The sequence below is a fragment of the Pogona vitticeps genome, chromosome 10, assembly GCF_051106095.1.
Source record: "Pogona vitticeps strain Pit_001003342236 chromosome 10, PviZW2.1, whole genome shotgun sequence".
Classification (NCBI taxonomy): Eukaryota; Metazoa; Chordata; class Lepidosauria; order Squamata; family Agamidae; genus Pogona; species Pogona vitticeps.
The window spans coordinates 25021572-25038260 of NC_135792.1; the positions used below are offsets into that span (position 1 = coordinate 25021572).

Here is a 16689-nt window from a genome sequence, read left to right on the forward strand (position 1 = left end):
ATCGTCGTGGAATGAGGGTGGGAGAAGGCATGTGCACATTGGGGGCAGAGGGGGTAGGGTGAGGACTTGTTCTACAGGCGATGGGGGAACGCCTTGTTTTGGCTGTATATGTGGAGAGGGCTGTGCTTAGGAATCAATGGTGGTGAGCAGGCTTGGTGCTGATGTGAAACCGTGCAGGTGGGTTGCTGTTGAAAACAGATCAGTAAGTGAGATCGTTCTGAGTCAGTATCCCGGTGAAACTGCTTCACACATACTCCAGACTCCATGGGAGCCATTGAAAGTTTCAGTATCTTAAACCCTTCCTTCTGGGATTAACTTCCTGCTCCACTGATATTGAAATCACACCAGCCAGCAAGGGTGCTAGATGGATTTGCTGTGCTGGGAGAATTCTGGGGAGTTGTCGCCCTGCGCAACTGGAAAGTAGACATTTAGGGAAGGTTGGTCAGATGTGATCATTATGGCCCTCCGGTTTTGTGTTTGTTTGCATGCTCATTTAAATATTTCTATGACAGTTGTGTGATTTTTCTATCAACAAAGGAGACCGGGCGGAGTGAGGGCACTAAGGGTTGGAAAGTTCTTAAAGAGCTACTGAAGAGGGAGGGTAAGGGACATGTTGAAAGTTGGGGCAGGTGTAGGAAACACAAGACGCATTTGCTGGAGGAAAGGAGAAGGCTTGAGACACATTGCAGGAGACGTGGGAGAGGGAATTGACGGATCTCATAGAATGTGTGCCATTTTAGAGGACGTATACTTTATTGGCAATGCAGCATCATCATTAAGCAACTGAGCTGTGAACTAGAAACCACCCGAGACCTGATCTATGAACAGTAATTTGCTAATAGTCTGTGATAAGCTATCATCTCTCTCAAGTTGCCCCATGATTAGATGGGGATAACACCTCAAAGGGATGAGATTGTGCTTTTGAACACTTGAAAGCCCCAAAAAATTGGAGCCCTCCCAGAATGACTGAACTACGACTCCCGACATGCCTGACCATTCGATCTGCTCACTCAGATAGCTGGGAACTGAATTCCAGCAACATCTGGGGGACTCAGGAGGTAAAGCAGAGGTAGGAAACATTCCTTTTTTTCAAACTATCACTCCCAAAATGCCCCAGCCAGCATGGTCACTGGGAGCTGTAATCCAAACATTAAAAAAAGAGGAAAGTTTCCCAACCATGCTCTAAAATCTGCTTATCACTGAATCATGTGTAATGTGAAAGAATGATTTCTTCAACACACACACACTTTTATATTAATGATTTAGAGAATTAAAAAGCAGAAACCTCAGGCTGAATTTTCCTCCACATCGCTCCTTCCCAAGGCCATACACAGAAGATGAGTAGAGCAGCTGTCCAGGGTCCTGAATCAATTTTGGAAACAGGATTCAGCAGCTTAGAGAGTGTCTATAAAGTCTGGATTAAAACCCAGAGTGAATTCACTGCCCTACTGTTACCAAAGCCATCAAAAGCTCCACTCGGGAGTGACCCAGCTTCCTTTCTTTTTCTTCAGTATGTGATTGTTGTCATGTTGTGACAATTAGATAGGAGTTTGATTTGGCCTGTTGTGAGCAATAACCGAGCAGCGATTGTATCCCTAAAATAGTACTTGTTGAACAATGGGCCGGAATTCCTCAGGTCACATTTCCACCTGTGGGAACACATAACAGCTGCACCTTTTCCGGTGGCTGAGCAGAGACTGCTTTTCTTGCGATCGCAATAAATCAGTGTAATTTCTCATGGGGTCCTATTTCAGAAAGAGCCAGCTGGCTTTGACAGCATGTACGCTTTCTCCCACATCAAGATGTCCAGTGATATCAGGGGAGGAGGGGTACAGCCCCTGCTTTATGCCAGCTAAAAATTTGACATTTGAGCACTCCAAATTCTGTAGCCAAATTAGCAAATTTCTTTATTGCCCGATCAGAAAGAGCTTGAGATTTTTAATATGTAAAAAAAAGAAGTTGAAACCAAAAGAGACCGATTCATCCAACCTGGCACTGGGCAATACGTGCTTGACTCTTAGCCTCCTGGTTTTGAATCCTTGTGTGCAGAGATGGGCACGAACCAACGAACTAGTGGTTCGTGTCAGCTTGTTTCTCAGCCAAATAGGTGTCTGGGGCTTCCCAGTCCCACCTCCTCCATCAGAGGCCCAATCAGAGGCAGGGCCCCAGTAAGCACTGCCTCTGAGTGGCTGTTTGCCAGAGGAGGAGGGGCTGCGAAGTGCTGAATACCTGTTTCGCTAAGAAACAAACCAGCATGAAGTGCTGGTTCGTGCCCAACTCTACTTGTATGTTCAGTCATGCTAGTTTGAACTAGGCTTGCCACCGACTCTTTTGTTCTAGGGTGTCCTTATCTTTCATATGTGTATGGCAAGCCGCCACAATACAGTCTTCTCCTCGTTGCCAATAGCTATAGACTCTATGTGTGTGGTGGGGGGGTTGTCATTTCAGGAGGGCATTTCAGCTGTTCTTTTCTGTGATTTACCAAAAAGATCAATGTTCACCATATTAGAGATGGTAAAAGCTTAAGATTGTTGCTTGTATATTTTAAGGGAGTGGAATCAAAACCAGTTTAGAAATATACGTGAAGTGTTCATATACACAAACGACTCATTCATAGCATTTGTTAGTGTTGGAGACGTAGATCAAACCATTTCAGAATCTTGGAAGTGCTGCAGAATAACTTCATCCCCGTTGGCGAAGTGCGAAAACCGGGCTAAGTTCTTCTCAGCATTGCGCACAAAATGCTGTTTTCTCCCACTGCTGATATTGAAGGAGGGTTTTTTCCCCCCACTCTGGGACCCTTTCCCCCTTTTATTCTGACAGTCAGTTATCAAAGTCCTGATGGTGAACATCTGCAGTCCCGTCTGTGTGTCCTCCCTGTGGGAGTAGCTCGGTGTGTTACCTGTTGAGCTCGGAGGCCGCCCTTCTCGCCCCAGAATAGTGTACAAGCTGGATGTGGTTCACCTTGTATAGCTGGAGCCATTGAGAAGGTGGATGCCCTTTCCTCAGCTGTGGCACATTTTTAAAGGAGGTTGCACTAACGCTAAGCCAATACGGCATGTTCCCCCTGAGTGCCAGGAAAAAATGGGCAGCCATGCGGCATTAAAGGAAATAGGAACATCGGAGACTTGGTTCTTCTAATTTAGTGTTGGCATAAGCTCTCCAGGGCTTCAAGTAGGATTCTATTTCTGGAGAATGCGGGAGAGCCTTCATGTGGATGCCAAAAATGCGGAAATAGCGAACGCTATACATAGCATTGTCTCTGGCTCCTTCTAGTGGCTAATTCTGGTAAATAGTGAAATAAATACATATAAATATGTATTTCTGAGGGTTTTTATTTAATATTACCAGGCAGCACATGAGTGAATCCGCGGATGCTGATCCAGTGGATAGGGAAGTCCTGCAGTATTTTGTTCTCTATGGGTTGGTTGGGACTGCACCGCCTGTCTTCTGCGGATCGAAAGCCCAGTGTCATGAAGCAGAATCCCATTAACATGAATTAATATGCCATTAACCCCTTTATTTTTCTTTTAGTTCTCCCTTGTCTTCTCCAAAGGATCTGAATCCTTTGGAGTAAGATCCTGAACAGGGCAGATTCCACTTACTGCAGACGTACACAAAAGAATGAGTAACTGCACCAGGCGTTTGTTGGGGGAGAAGAAATGAGGCACAGACCTTGGGGAAAGAGACGTAACTCTCAGGATTCCCCCAAACTAGAAAAGCCAGTGGTCTCTGGGGATTTTAATGTTGACGTTCTGAACGTGGGGTGGGGGCAAAAACCCAGCCTCCTTTTGCATCTGAAAGTGCCAATTCTTGCAGTTGCCAAATGTCTGACCCAAGCTTCCCACCCGCAAGATTATGGGATGCCTCGAAAGGGAAGCACATCTTTTGGTACTCTCCTCATCCAGCTAGGGCAGCCATCCTTGGCACCTCCACATGGTTTACCCTACTATCCTAACCTCAGTGAGATGGGAGAGATACCATTTTCTCCTTCTTCCTTATCTATTTGTCTGTGCTAAACCTGTTTGCCAGGGCTGGGAATCCCAGTAGGCCTTCTGAGTTTGGGAATGACTCTGTGAGCATTTGGCCCACCGTTTGTTCTGCTGTGAGGGTGGACTGGTTCACTCCTTTGGCCAGTGAGATAGAACCAGCCCATCCCCAGCATGGTCCTACCTACACCTTTCTGAGCCCCTGGTCAAGGACCAGCGCTTCTTTCGGTGTGGGTAGGATCACTCCCTTTTGATTCATTCCCAGCATGTTTGATCGCTGAAATCAAATCAAAGCAGAGCTTGCTGCTTTAGTTTCCCAGCTGATTCGTTTCCCAATATCATTAGTGGCTCAAACAGACAGCCGTGCCGCTTAATGATATCGGGAATTCGGAAATGAAAAACTCTCTCCCTCCATAGAAGGGCAGAGGGAGGAAGCAAAGTTATTTTTTAAAAGCCAGTAAGGGAAGCGCTGATGCACTGTGCCTTTTTTAAAAAATCAAAAGCTTCCTCCACAAGCAGGAGACCAGAGAGAGAGATTTATTGTATTTTCTTAAGGCAGGCAGGTCAAATAGAATAGCTTGGATGGAAGGATCATACCAAATGACATATCGGACTTCCACCCAACCCTACTGAGCCCACAGCTGCCTGCTCCAAATGAGCCATCTAGCTAAGCCCTTTGCTAGATTACAGTTCTCATCATCCCCACAAAATGTATTTAATGGTCAAGGATGGGGGGAGTTGTTCATCATCCCCTCTTGTATACCATCCCCCTTGGTGGCCAGCCTGACTCTCTTCTTTCTACCCCTTCTTTTTTCTCTCAGTAGCAGTTTAATACAGCTTTAAAGAAAACACACGCACACACTGAATTTGAAAGGGTCGCTGAAGCTTGCTAAACCCCCCTTTTCCTTCGCCAGTTAGTTGCAGCATCTTTTTATAATTTAATTTAATTTTTTTTTGCATGTTTGATTGGTCTGAACTGTATTAACTGTCATTTTGTATGGCGTGTGAATGACCATTGGTGGGTTTAATAGAAGTTTCTATTCTTATTGTAATAATTTATTGGCTGTCAGTAATGTATTTATTAGTTACCAAATGTTAATAAAGTGCCAGCTCTTTTCTAGTGTGTGAGAGATTTTATTGGTCCTTCCTCTTCCAGGATAACATCAAAGCAATCACTAAATTAATCATAGTCTTGTCTTTCTCTTGCTTACATAGATCAGTGGTTCCCAACCTGGGTTTCCCAGGTGCTCTTGGACTACAACTCCCAGGAGCCTTTTCGCCACTCGCCGTGCTGGCCAAGATTTCTGGGAGTTGTAGTCCAAGAACATCTGGGGACCCCAGATGGGGAACCACTGAAAGAGACAGACAGACAGACAGTCAGGCAGAAAGAGATAGACAGAAGACACACACTTTCTTCAAATCATACTTTATTGATTGAGGTGAGATGACAAATTATTATTAATCTCAGAGCAGGGGAGAACAGAGGCAATTTTCTCACAGCAATGCAAACCACCGTTGCAAGTCTCTGTAAATCATCTTAGTTCCTCTGAAGTGAGAAACCATCCGGTGATCAATTCCTCCCAAAATCAATAAAGGTAAAGGTACAGGTTGCCCTTGACATTGAGTCCAGTCGCGTCCGACTCTAGGGGGCAGTGCTCATCCCCGTTTCCAAGCTGTAGAGCCAGCGTTTGTCCGAAGACAGTTTCCGTGGTCACGTGGCCAGCGTGGCTAGACACCAGTGCCCAAATTTGGGATACAATAGAACAAGCAAATTCAAACAAAACGGAAATTTAGTACAACGTTTATCCATGCATTAAACAACTTTATCACAACGAACCAAAATCACAGCCCTGAGGAGAGAAAAGAATAATACACCAAACGTAGCTGTTAACGGCTTTGAATTTTATTTTCTCTTGAGAAAGATGGAAGTCAAAACACATCTAGTATATTTTTAGTGTGACCGAGCACCCTTCAAAGTGTGGTTTGGGGAATAAGATTAAATGCATCGGTTGTTAGTCATACAAATAAGTCTGAGATGAGTGCAGGGATTCATGTTATGGCTGTTTTGACGGGAGCGGTCAACCAGGGCATCTGGAGTCCACTAGACTGGGAAAGGCCGACTTCTTGGTGGGCTTCTATTCCTCCAACGGAAGGCGGTCAACAATCATGGCGGGCTGTGTTTTTAGTCCGAACGCTCTCCCAATCTTTCCCTTTTCCTCAGGTTTTCCATTTGTTTTCTCATCCCTCGTCACATAAAGACTTTCCTTTTCAGGAGATGGAAGGCACTACGCCCGTCTTGTACACATTTGATATATAGTTTGCCTGCTTCTCCATAGGACTGTTCATGAGTAAACTGAATGCCCCGGCCATGAAACATATTGGTCTGCTCCAGTGAAGCAGTAATATGGAAGCAGTTCATTTCTTAATGTTTCTGTGGCTTCTTGGAGGCCAGTTGCGCATCTCTTTGCTCCTGATCTAGCCTCCTGCCTATGGAATTACTCTTTTTTTAAATGAAAATATAGAATTTGCTGCGCCCCCTTTGGCTGCAGAGTCACCTTTGTCTGAAAAAGGATCATGCCATCCTGGAGACCTCTGGGAAGTTCTCCAAGGGGAAAATTGTTCATGGTGGATTCCGGGTCAAAAAAAAAAAAAGTAATTTTGCCAAGGCTTTTATAAATTTGCAAGCCGTGAGTTTTCCATAACGTCTAAGCAATACCTTTCTTTTCTTGCTTCCTCCTTTGGTTGGTTAGTTTGGCTGGTTCGTTGGTTGATGTCCAGATTCAAGAATCATTCTGACGCGCTCAGTTATCTGCTGATGCTTTACTTAGTCCTGCGAAAAAGAGGTTGCAAATGTTACATCTGTAAAATTCTAATGCATGCATTTTATGAGAACGATGTTACTCCAGGGACCTGTAACACCAGGTGAATAGTCAGTTCTTAAGCCAACATTACCACTCACCTTCTTGACGTTGCTGCTTCATGATCTGTAACTGCTCTGATTTTTGTCCACATGGTTCTCTAACCATTTCTCAATTGCTGGTTTGGTAACCATTCTCCTTCCTTAAACCTAATATTCTCTCTCTCTCTCTCTCTCTTGTTCTGTCTCCCCTTTTTTCCTTTTCTGATATATGCCCTTCCATAGAACCGCATGCATGAATCTCTAATGCTCTTCGACTCCATTTGTAACAACAAATTCTTCATCGATACCTCCATCATTCTCTTCCTCAACAAGAAAGACCTGTTCGGTGAGAAGATTAAGAAATCACCTTTGACCATCTGCTTCCCTGAATATACAGGTATGTGATGTTGCCACTTTGGCTGCACAGGGATCCAGAGATGAAGCCTACTTAGGAGCAACCAGACGTAGCAGGTGGAACAGAGTTTGTTGAGGCTTGAAAATACAGTTCATCGTAAAGTTCCTAGATCTTAAAGCCAGCACTGCTTGAGAGGTATCTTACCTATAAAATAGAATACGTACTGGCTGATGGCCCAGCTGTCTTCTGCTCCAGCTGTTAGGATGTCACAGAATGTTGACATGTTCTAGTCGCAGAGAAGGAAGGGGTCAACAAGGAAGATAGTCAATGAGGAGAAACAAGGAACCAGACTCGTGTAAGGTGGCAAATTTATAATCTTAGTATTATCTTAGAACTGGAAGGGACCCTTTGGATCCTCGAGTCCAGCATCTCTCAAGGAGGCACAACGGGGAATCAAACTCCCAACCTAAACCACTGAGCTATCCAGCAGTTCTATGTTGCAATTCTGCCCCAGCTCATATTCTGCAAGTGTGAAAGTTATTCATGCTCCTTCTGATGTGCATGAGGTGTCTGCACGGCTGTACAATGTAAGTTAGGAAGTTAAGAGGTAACCAGGGGTGGGTGGGGGCACCACAGCCTCTTAATGCTTCTTGTTACTGCTCCAGATAAGACCATTGATATTTGCATGCTGATCACTGTTGTTGTTGGGTGCCATCAAGTTGCTTCTGTCTTAAAGAATCACAGAATTGTTGGGTTGGAAGGGGCCTCTAAGGCCATCAAGTCCAACCCCGTGCTCAAGGCAGGAATCCAAATCAAAGGAGATTTATGGTGGCCCTATGAGTTAATGAGCTCTTATCATTAACAGTCCTTCTCAGAAGTTGCATACTAAATGCCATGGCTTCCTGTCTCGTGTTCAGTCCTCCTCTTTTCCTACAGCCTTCCACTTTTCCCAACAATTTTGCACTTTTCCTGCCCACTATGTGTGATTCCCTAGGAGTAAACGTCCTGTGTGCTCAAGTCCCCCCTTTGTGACTCAGCGTTAGGCTCAGAACAGCTTTGGGCGCACCATGTCATTTCAGAAAACAGGTGTAAGGCTGCTTTATACAGTGCGTTATAACCCGGGTCCTTCTAATATACGTTTTAAAAGAGGTACCAGTAGAGTAAAAGAAAAGGGATATGTTGAAGAAAAGTATTCTAGCCTAGCTTTTAATATGCCGACCATATCCCATTTAATCAAGGAAATAATATGTATAGACAACTAAAAGCCAATTCTCACTAAAGGTGTGCCGTTCAGATTTGGGGGGGGGGTATTCTAGTCCACAGATCCACACCTACAGATACCTGTCTCGTTTCCTGCCGCAGTGCTTCATGGGTGCTGTAGTTCTTTGGGAGACGCACAGTCTATAAAGGGCAGCAAGACTATGACACCCAGCTAGCATTGCAGCCACTTCCTCCCAAGAAGCCTTGTGGCAGGAAATGAAGGCCTACAGCACGGCCTCGGAGATGTAGGCCCTGCTCCAGGTGAGAAAAATATGGCGCCTGAAGGTGTCACCTGTAGACTGGAAATCTCAGAATTTTGCCCGGGGGGAAATCCTTGGAGAATTCTCTTTCTGTTCCACTTGTTAAAGAGGAAGATAATAAACAGCTACTAATAAGAACAAAATCCTCCTGCTTTCCAATCCCTGTACGTAGGTCCCAACACATACGAAGATGCTGCAGCTTATATCCAAGCACAATTCGAAAGCAAAAACCGCTCGCCGAACAAGGAGATTTACTGTCACATGACTTGTGCGACGGACACGAACAACATCCAGGTGGTATTCGACGCCGTCACCGACATCATCATTGCCAACAACCTCCGAGGCTGCGGCTTATACTGACCCCCTCCTCCTCCTCTCTTCCTCCTTTCCATCCTGTATAGCAAAACAACATATTTGGAAACAATCACAGCAAAAGGAAACAAATGAAATGAAATAAAATATTTGGGGGGGGAAGGCAAAACGAAATATGAGTCTCTCACAGACACACACACACAGACACACACACACAATAATGATGGTGATGATGAGTCATGCAAGTTGGTAAATAAAAAGGCATAATGAAAAATTATATATATATATATAAGTACGTACATATAGAATTATATGTATATATAATTTTCAACCACTTTTTTTTAAGTTTGCCTGGATAGAACTGATGTCCTTGACATCGTCTTAGCCCTTTTTTTCTTGTTCAAGTAAAGTAATGGCAGATAATTTGATGTAAAATTTGTTGTCAGAAAATACCACGAAAGAAAAAAAGACCAACCGACAAAAACCGTCCACCGATTTTTTTCTGAACTCTCTGAGCATCTGTTGAAAGCATAAACATTTCCTGAGAGTTTTAAACTGAATCAACTTTCTTAAAATAAGGGGGGAAAGTAGCGGTGTTATTTTTTTAAAACTCCTTTGTGCATAGGGTGCTTTATGGGAGGGAAATTCTCTTCTTTTTTTCCCCCTGGTTTGTATGGATTTTATTTTATTTTTAGTGGTACTGCTGTCTGTGAAGATATTCCATCAAAACTGTTGCTGTGCTGCATCTTTTTCGGCTTTCGGGATTTCATAGTTCTGTCTGGCTCTCGTATTCTTGTTTTGCTTCGTTTCCATTTCTTTGTTTGCTTGTTGTTGTTGTTTTACCCATTCAAAACAAAATGGCGCTGGGGTGGGGAAATACGGGAAAATAAAGCAACTGGTTTTCCCCTCGTTCCATGAAGAGACAACGCAAATAATGATTGAGGAATGTAACTTTCCCCCAAGCAAACACTGGGGAAAATGGCGGTCCCATTCGCCATCGTTTCCCCTCTAGACCAATATGGAAGAGTGGAGAATTCCACCAGTGACATGAACATCGCACCTAAAACAGTGCCCCCTTGAGGCCAGGAGGAGGCATCCACCCAGGAAAACCTTGTAAAGGAGCCTCCCTCCCCTTAATCACAAAATCTTATTAAAATACATTTTTGTTTAATTCTGATTTGGAGAATGATCACCACCCTTTTGTAATCTGTTTGGTGGTGGTGGGGTATCCCTGCTATCTGCCCAATAATTTAGGTCCATAATCCACCTGGTTTTCAACGGCTGCCACTTTCTGTCTCTCTAATTCTCATACAACGACCTTTGGCCATTTGCAAGATCCGAGCTTGGAAATTCTAATTTTTGTTTCCAAGCATTGCGCCGAAGGACTCCTTCTTGCATCGTTGTGTGGCATCTCAGTTTGCTGGAATATAGCGGCTGTGAGCTTTCGGGGTGGTTTGCCACGGAATCTGGTTTTGCCCAACTCTTTTTTAACCTTTAGATTATGAAGCAAAGCAAACCAAACTAAGAAAAGAGCAAGGAGAAGGGGAGAGAGAAATCTCTCCTTCCTCTCCCTCTTTATTCAAATACACACACCTGGAAACGCACACAGATCACACACACATTGTGAGACCGTTCTAAAAGAAATGTTTTCCACTTGGGATGGTTGAGATGGAGATGAAGCCAACAGACCCAGTAGAAGGCCTGTTGGCTTCAGTGCGTACAAATCACCACTTAGCATCTTTACAACTCTCAAGGCCATTGAAAGGTGGGTCATGCCTACTCTCCCAGCCAGGTTTCGACATCTTCAGAATTAATCCAGAGAGATCCACTCTGGCCGGCCCAGTGAATCTGTCATTAAAAGCTCTAGGGAGGAAACCCCTCCCCTACTTTTAGAGGTGCTGGTTTTAGTGTTTTCGTTTTTGCCTGTGCGGCTGTTTGAAAAACAGAGGCATTTCCCGCCTCGACGCCCTTGACCTCTTAAACATGACCTCAAAGGGAGGATTTTGATGGCCGTGATTGCCTAGGTGCAAAAAAACAAATGGTCAGTCACGGAATCCCAACAGGAAACAACCGGGGTGGGGTTCTTACTCTATTTTTAGTCCTTGACTAGGAAACCTTCCTCCTTGCAAGAGCATCTTTGAGGACACCTCATCATCAAACCAACCTGCCTTGATCAAGGCAACTAGAAAAGGGTGCCTCTTACTTTCTCGTTCAATAATGATCTGTTGTTCTGAATGGTCCCATTCACTCTCCGGATTTGTCTTTAAATTGTTTAAAAGCACAGCTGTCAGTGGTCTCAGGTGGCCACAAGTCCCTCTATGTCTTGTTTGGACCTTATTTTTTTGCTCTGAAGGACCCTGTGTAGTTTCTCCCTCTGTCTGTGATGTTCCCATCTGGATTTTTATTTATTTTTTTAAAGTGGGTTAGTTTGGGTTGGGAGGGCTTTATCCCCCTGTATTTTCTTTTCTTTTCTTTTTAATTTTCCACGTTTTCTTGTGAACGCTTTTCTTTATGTCTTCTCCTCCGTTCTTCCTTTTTAGTGGGTGGTGTTCCTCTCACTTTCTCCTCTCTCGGCTCCCCTTTTCTCTCTCTCTCTCTCACACACACACATGGGGATGTTTGTTCTGAGAAAACAAAGGGAAAAAATACAAAAAATAAAGTAAAAAAAAAGAGAAAACGATCATAAAAAAAATTAAAAATACACACATAAAAAAAGCTACAAAAAAAGTAAAAAAACAAAACAAAACCAAAATCGAATGTAGTTGTTTACATTATTTAAGAAGCCACTGTTTTCATGACCAACCCCTTTTGTCATTTCTACTTTTGATTAGCAATCAGACATCTTCACGGTTTCACTTTTAAGAGGTACCTTTGCTGGAAAAAGCCAATTGCACCTATTTCAATTCAACCTGAATAAAGTAAAGAAGAAAAACAAAACTGTGTGTGTGTATATATACATATATACATGCATATATATATATTTATATATATGCGCGCACGTCAGGTCTTTCTAAGCCTTTCTATTACCAATCGGTGAGATTTCTGTGATCTATTAGACACTGCCAATTTCCTTCTCTGACTATTGAAAAATTCATGTGTAGCTTAATAAAGAGAATGTTCGTCTGTAACACCCAGAGTCTTCCTCTCTCACCTTCTGATTCGAGACTCGTTCTTTTACTGTCATCATTTCTGTTTTGGTTGACGACAGCTGTGCATTTGGATGAGGGACAACCAAGAAAGGAGTGTCCCTTCATTAAAAAAAAAAAATCAGAAACCCTGAACATAATGACTGTTTTCAGGCTACGTTTCCCAGCGTCATCCTGTCAGCTCTTTGGTTCAGGAATTCTGGTTCCTTGGGTTAAATCCAGTTTTCTTCACAGCTAGAGTAAAGAATACTCAGAAGTGGTTTTATCATTTTTTTCTTCTGGGATTTGCCCTGGGACTGTGTGCAGCTGGCCCAAGGCCACCCAGGCTGGCTCTTCTCCCAGGAGATACCATGGGGGAATCGAACTCCCAACCTCTGACTCCACAGCTAGGGACCTAAATCACTGAGCTAACCAGCCAGCTTTGGATCCAGAGTACATTCATTGGAATAAATGGGGCTTGTTCATCGCCAGGTACATACTGTATGTTCCATTTATTTCAGTGAGGCTACTCCTGTTGGGATTAAAAGTGGACTCATTCTCCAACTCTGATCAGCATGTATTGCAGTTAAATGTGGGAGAAAAATGTGGCTGGCAAATTTACCTATCCGTGTAGAGGAAATTTCCTTTCTGTATTCTTGAAGACTTTCACAGATGAGATCCAATGGTTGTTGTAGGTTTTTCAGGCTGTTTGGCCTTTTTCTTCCTAACGTTTCGCCAGTCTCTGTGGCCGGAATCTTCAGAGGACAGGAGTCAGAACTCTGTGTTCTGGTGTAGTGTGTGGGATAGTTGAATATTTGTAGCTGTGGGTTCAGCTTTTGTCCTTTTCAGGAGATCGGGTGCTTATGGTGATCGGCGTGTTTTTTGTTATGGGTGTATTGTTGTGATAAGGGGGGGAGATGATCTGTCACTGTGATTGATGGATGTTGTTAGCTAGTCTTTTGTGTGCAGTGATCACCGGTCCTTGTGGTTGGGTAAAGTTTGTTGACTTTTAGCAGGCTGTATTTTTCAGTGCTGGGAGCCAAGCTTTGTTGAGTTTTAGACTGTCTTCTTTTTTGTTGAAGCTGTATTGGTTTGTGGATTTCAATGGCTTCCCTGTGTACTCTAACATAATGATTGCTGGGGTTGTCCAGTACTTTTGTGTTTTGAAATTGGATTTAATGTCCAGCTTGTTTCAGGGCATGTTCAGCTACTGCCAATTTTTCCAGTTGTTTTAGTCTGCAGTGTCTCTCGTGTCCTTTGATTCTGGTGTGGATGCTGTGTTTTGTTCTTCCAATATATACCTGGCCACAACTGCAAGGTATCCGGTATACTCCTGCAGTGGTGAGGGGGTCCTTTTTGTCCTTTGCTGACTGTAACATTTGTTGTACTTTTGTGGTGGACCTGAATAGTGTTTGTACGTAGGTTGTGTATGGCCAACTCTGAAGAAAGTCTAAAACTCAACAAAGCCTGGCTATCAGCACTGAAATATGTAGCCTGAAAAAAGGTCAATAAACTCTACCCAACCACAAGGATCGGTGATCACTGCACACAATGTAATAGCTAATGACGCCCATCAATCACAGTGACAGATTATCTCCCCCCTTATCACAACAATACACCGATAACAAAAAACACCCAATCACCCAATCTCCTGAAAAGGACAAAAGCTGATCCCACAGCTACAAATACTCACCTATCCCACACACTACACTGGAACACAGACAGAGTTCTGACTCCTGTCCTCTGAAGATGCCGGCCACAGAGACTGGCAAAACGTTAGGAAGAAAAACCTCCAGAACATGGCCAAACAGCCTGAAAAACTTGCAACTGCCATTAAATTTCCTTTCTGCTTCTTTTTGATCAAAAGATTGTGGGCAGACCATGAAACCTGAAGGTATACCCGTCTTTCAGATCAAATGGTTGCACTTTTCGTAGTGGTAGCCACATTTGTCTATGCTTGCCTATCTGACAAGAAACAAAACAAAAATAAAAATGAATTATGACCAACATTGTTGTCGCACCTTAAAGACAAACTGCTCTATTTTTATGTGAGCTTTCGTGGCTCAAATCCACTTCCTCAGGCATAAGAGCCTTCCTCTTATGCCTGAGGAAGAGGGTGTGAGCCAAGAGAGCTCACACGAGTTCAGTGGTTCGTAAATATATTGGGCACAGGATGGATGTGGGTGTGTGGAGATCTAAGAAAAGAACTGAGTCACTGTACTGCCAGCCCCTGGTTTCCGCTTGTCCAGCTGAAAATTATGGGCATGGAGCAGTATAATAGCTTGCTACGGAAGCCGATGAAATAAGATTTGAGTTGAACTCTGCACTAGAGAGCAGTCACAAGTCATGCACTTCAGAATGTTTGACAGCTAAGAGGAAGGGCAGATACGGTCCTCAGCACATTAGTTTTATCCCCGACAGGTAGGAAATCCGACTGTGAAATCGATGCAATGGTGGTCTCTGATTCAGGTTGTTACGCAGGTGTTCGAACACAGGTTTGCAATGTATAATGTTGTCTCTAGAGACGGGGCAGAAACCGCTGGTTCAACGGTTCATGCCGGTTTCGTTTTTTTGGCGTTCAGCGCTTCTAAGCTCCTCCTCCGCCTACAGGCACCCACTCAGAGGCCCCGCCTGGAGGAGGCGGGGCAAGGAAACTGGGGCGCGGCCTCTAAGTGGGCACCCACCAAAGGAGGCAGGGCTGGGAACACTTAGTTCGGCCAAAAAAACAAACCGGCATGAACCATCAAACTGGCACTTTGTCTCCATCTCTAGTTGTCTCCTTAAGACAGCAGGAATGAAGGAATATTGGAACGAGGCCGGATACCTTGCAGTTGTGGCGAGTTATATATTGGAAGAACAAAACATAGCATCCAGGCCAGAGCCTGGGGGAAAAAAATTGTGGACTACAACTTCCAGAATCCCTCAGCCATCAAGGTGCTCTTTCTTTCCAGATAACTGAAAATCCAGAGGGGGTCGTCTACTGAAGTTTGACAGTATCAAGCCAGATTTTTTAAAGAGTATATTTTTTTCCTACCTTGCACAGAGTTAAGCTGTAGAATCCCCTGCCACACAATGTAGGGAAGACCACCAAGAGGCACAGTTTTAAAGGAGGACTGGACAAGTGGACTAATAGACACCCCCCCATGAAAGATAAGGGATATGAGTGGCTACAAGGGATGACTGGTATATACTCTCTCCTGTACCAGAAGCACTAGTACGCACTTAGCAGGGGATTTGAGTGGAAAGTCAAGTTGGCCCATTCTTTGGTCAGATTCAGAGGCTCTTCCGAGACTCCCAGGTGTGAGAAAGCTAGAAGACGCAGAAGTCTTCACATCCACAGCCTCTCAGACACTTGAACACAGGGATCAGAGCATGCCTCACTTGTTCCAACCAGAGCAGCGTTTGGGAGGACGCACCCTGGAAGTATTTCATTAGACAGCTAATTGCAAATCCATCCATTCCCTGTACAAGATAACTCATTATTGCTAACCGGAGCAAGAGGTTAATGGTTTACTAAATGGCTTTGTTCCCCACTCCATTATTTCAAATATTGGAAACATCTGCTCGAAATCCTTCTTCAAAATACCCTTGAGTAGAAAATGCAACTCTTTAACATTCCCACGCCCACACACCAAATTAATGTCACTTTGACAATGCCACGTCATTGTGCCTGCTACTAAATAGTACCGTTTCCCCGAAAATAAGACCTAACCTGAAAATAAGCCCTAGTAGGATTTTTCAGGATGCTCATAATATAACCCCTACCTCAAAAAAATAAGCCCTAGTTAAGTGAAACCCTGCCCTCCAACCTTGTGCAGCAACCAGAAGATGACATGACTGTATTTGAATCAATGTAGATGGTTGTACATGAGAAAAAATAAAACACCCCCCTGAAAATAAGCCCTATTGCATTTTTGGAGCAATAATTAATATAAGACCCTGTCTTATTTTCGGGGAAACACGATAGCACATCATTGTGTTACCTGTAATTTATTACAGTACTTCCAAATGCTGAACTGGAGATGACTTGACATTACTTGTAATGCATTTCTTTCAAGCTCTAAGAACAGCTCTTAGCAAATGCAATGGGATTTGGTTTTCAAAGGGGCTAAGTGTGCCGTCTTTCATTTCCGTGTGAGCCTCCAAGCTGGCTGTTGCGTCAACCCATGTTGGCTTGAAGTCATCTGTTGACTGTCCTTCTCAACATCTCAGCAGGACCACCACCAATGGCTTTCCTGGTCACCCTTCTTGATATGGCCAGCTTTCAGAAAACCAAGTCCTAGTGACCTTGCCTGCTTTCCAACATCTCATGTCCCACCTGTGACCAGGATAACAAGCCTCTTAGTATTATACAGTATGTTTTATTTCTCAGATTTCTTTATCATTCTATTGTTTTGTGTCGGCGTACTCCATTATGTTATAAACCACCTAGAATAGTGCATTGCACGAATGGGGTGGTTAAATAAATAAATAAGCAGCAGAAACTCGT

General features: G+C 43.8%; 1 protein-coding gene across 1 annotated transcript in view; it reads left to right on the forward strand.

Moving 5' to 3' along the window:
- Window positions 1-12203, forward strand: part of GNAO1 (G protein subunit alpha o1) — a 137029-nt gene extending 124826 nt beyond the window's left edge. The window contains exons 7-8 of the mRNA XM_072980956.2: window positions 7132-7285; window positions 8936-12203. Coding sequence (XP_072837057.1) covers window positions 7132-7285; window positions 8936-9123 — 342 coding nt within the window. The 3' untranslated portion in view covers window positions 9124-12203. The remainder of the gene's footprint in view (window positions 1-7131; window positions 7286-8935) is intronic.
- Window positions 12204-16689: the final 4486 nt, after the last annotated feature.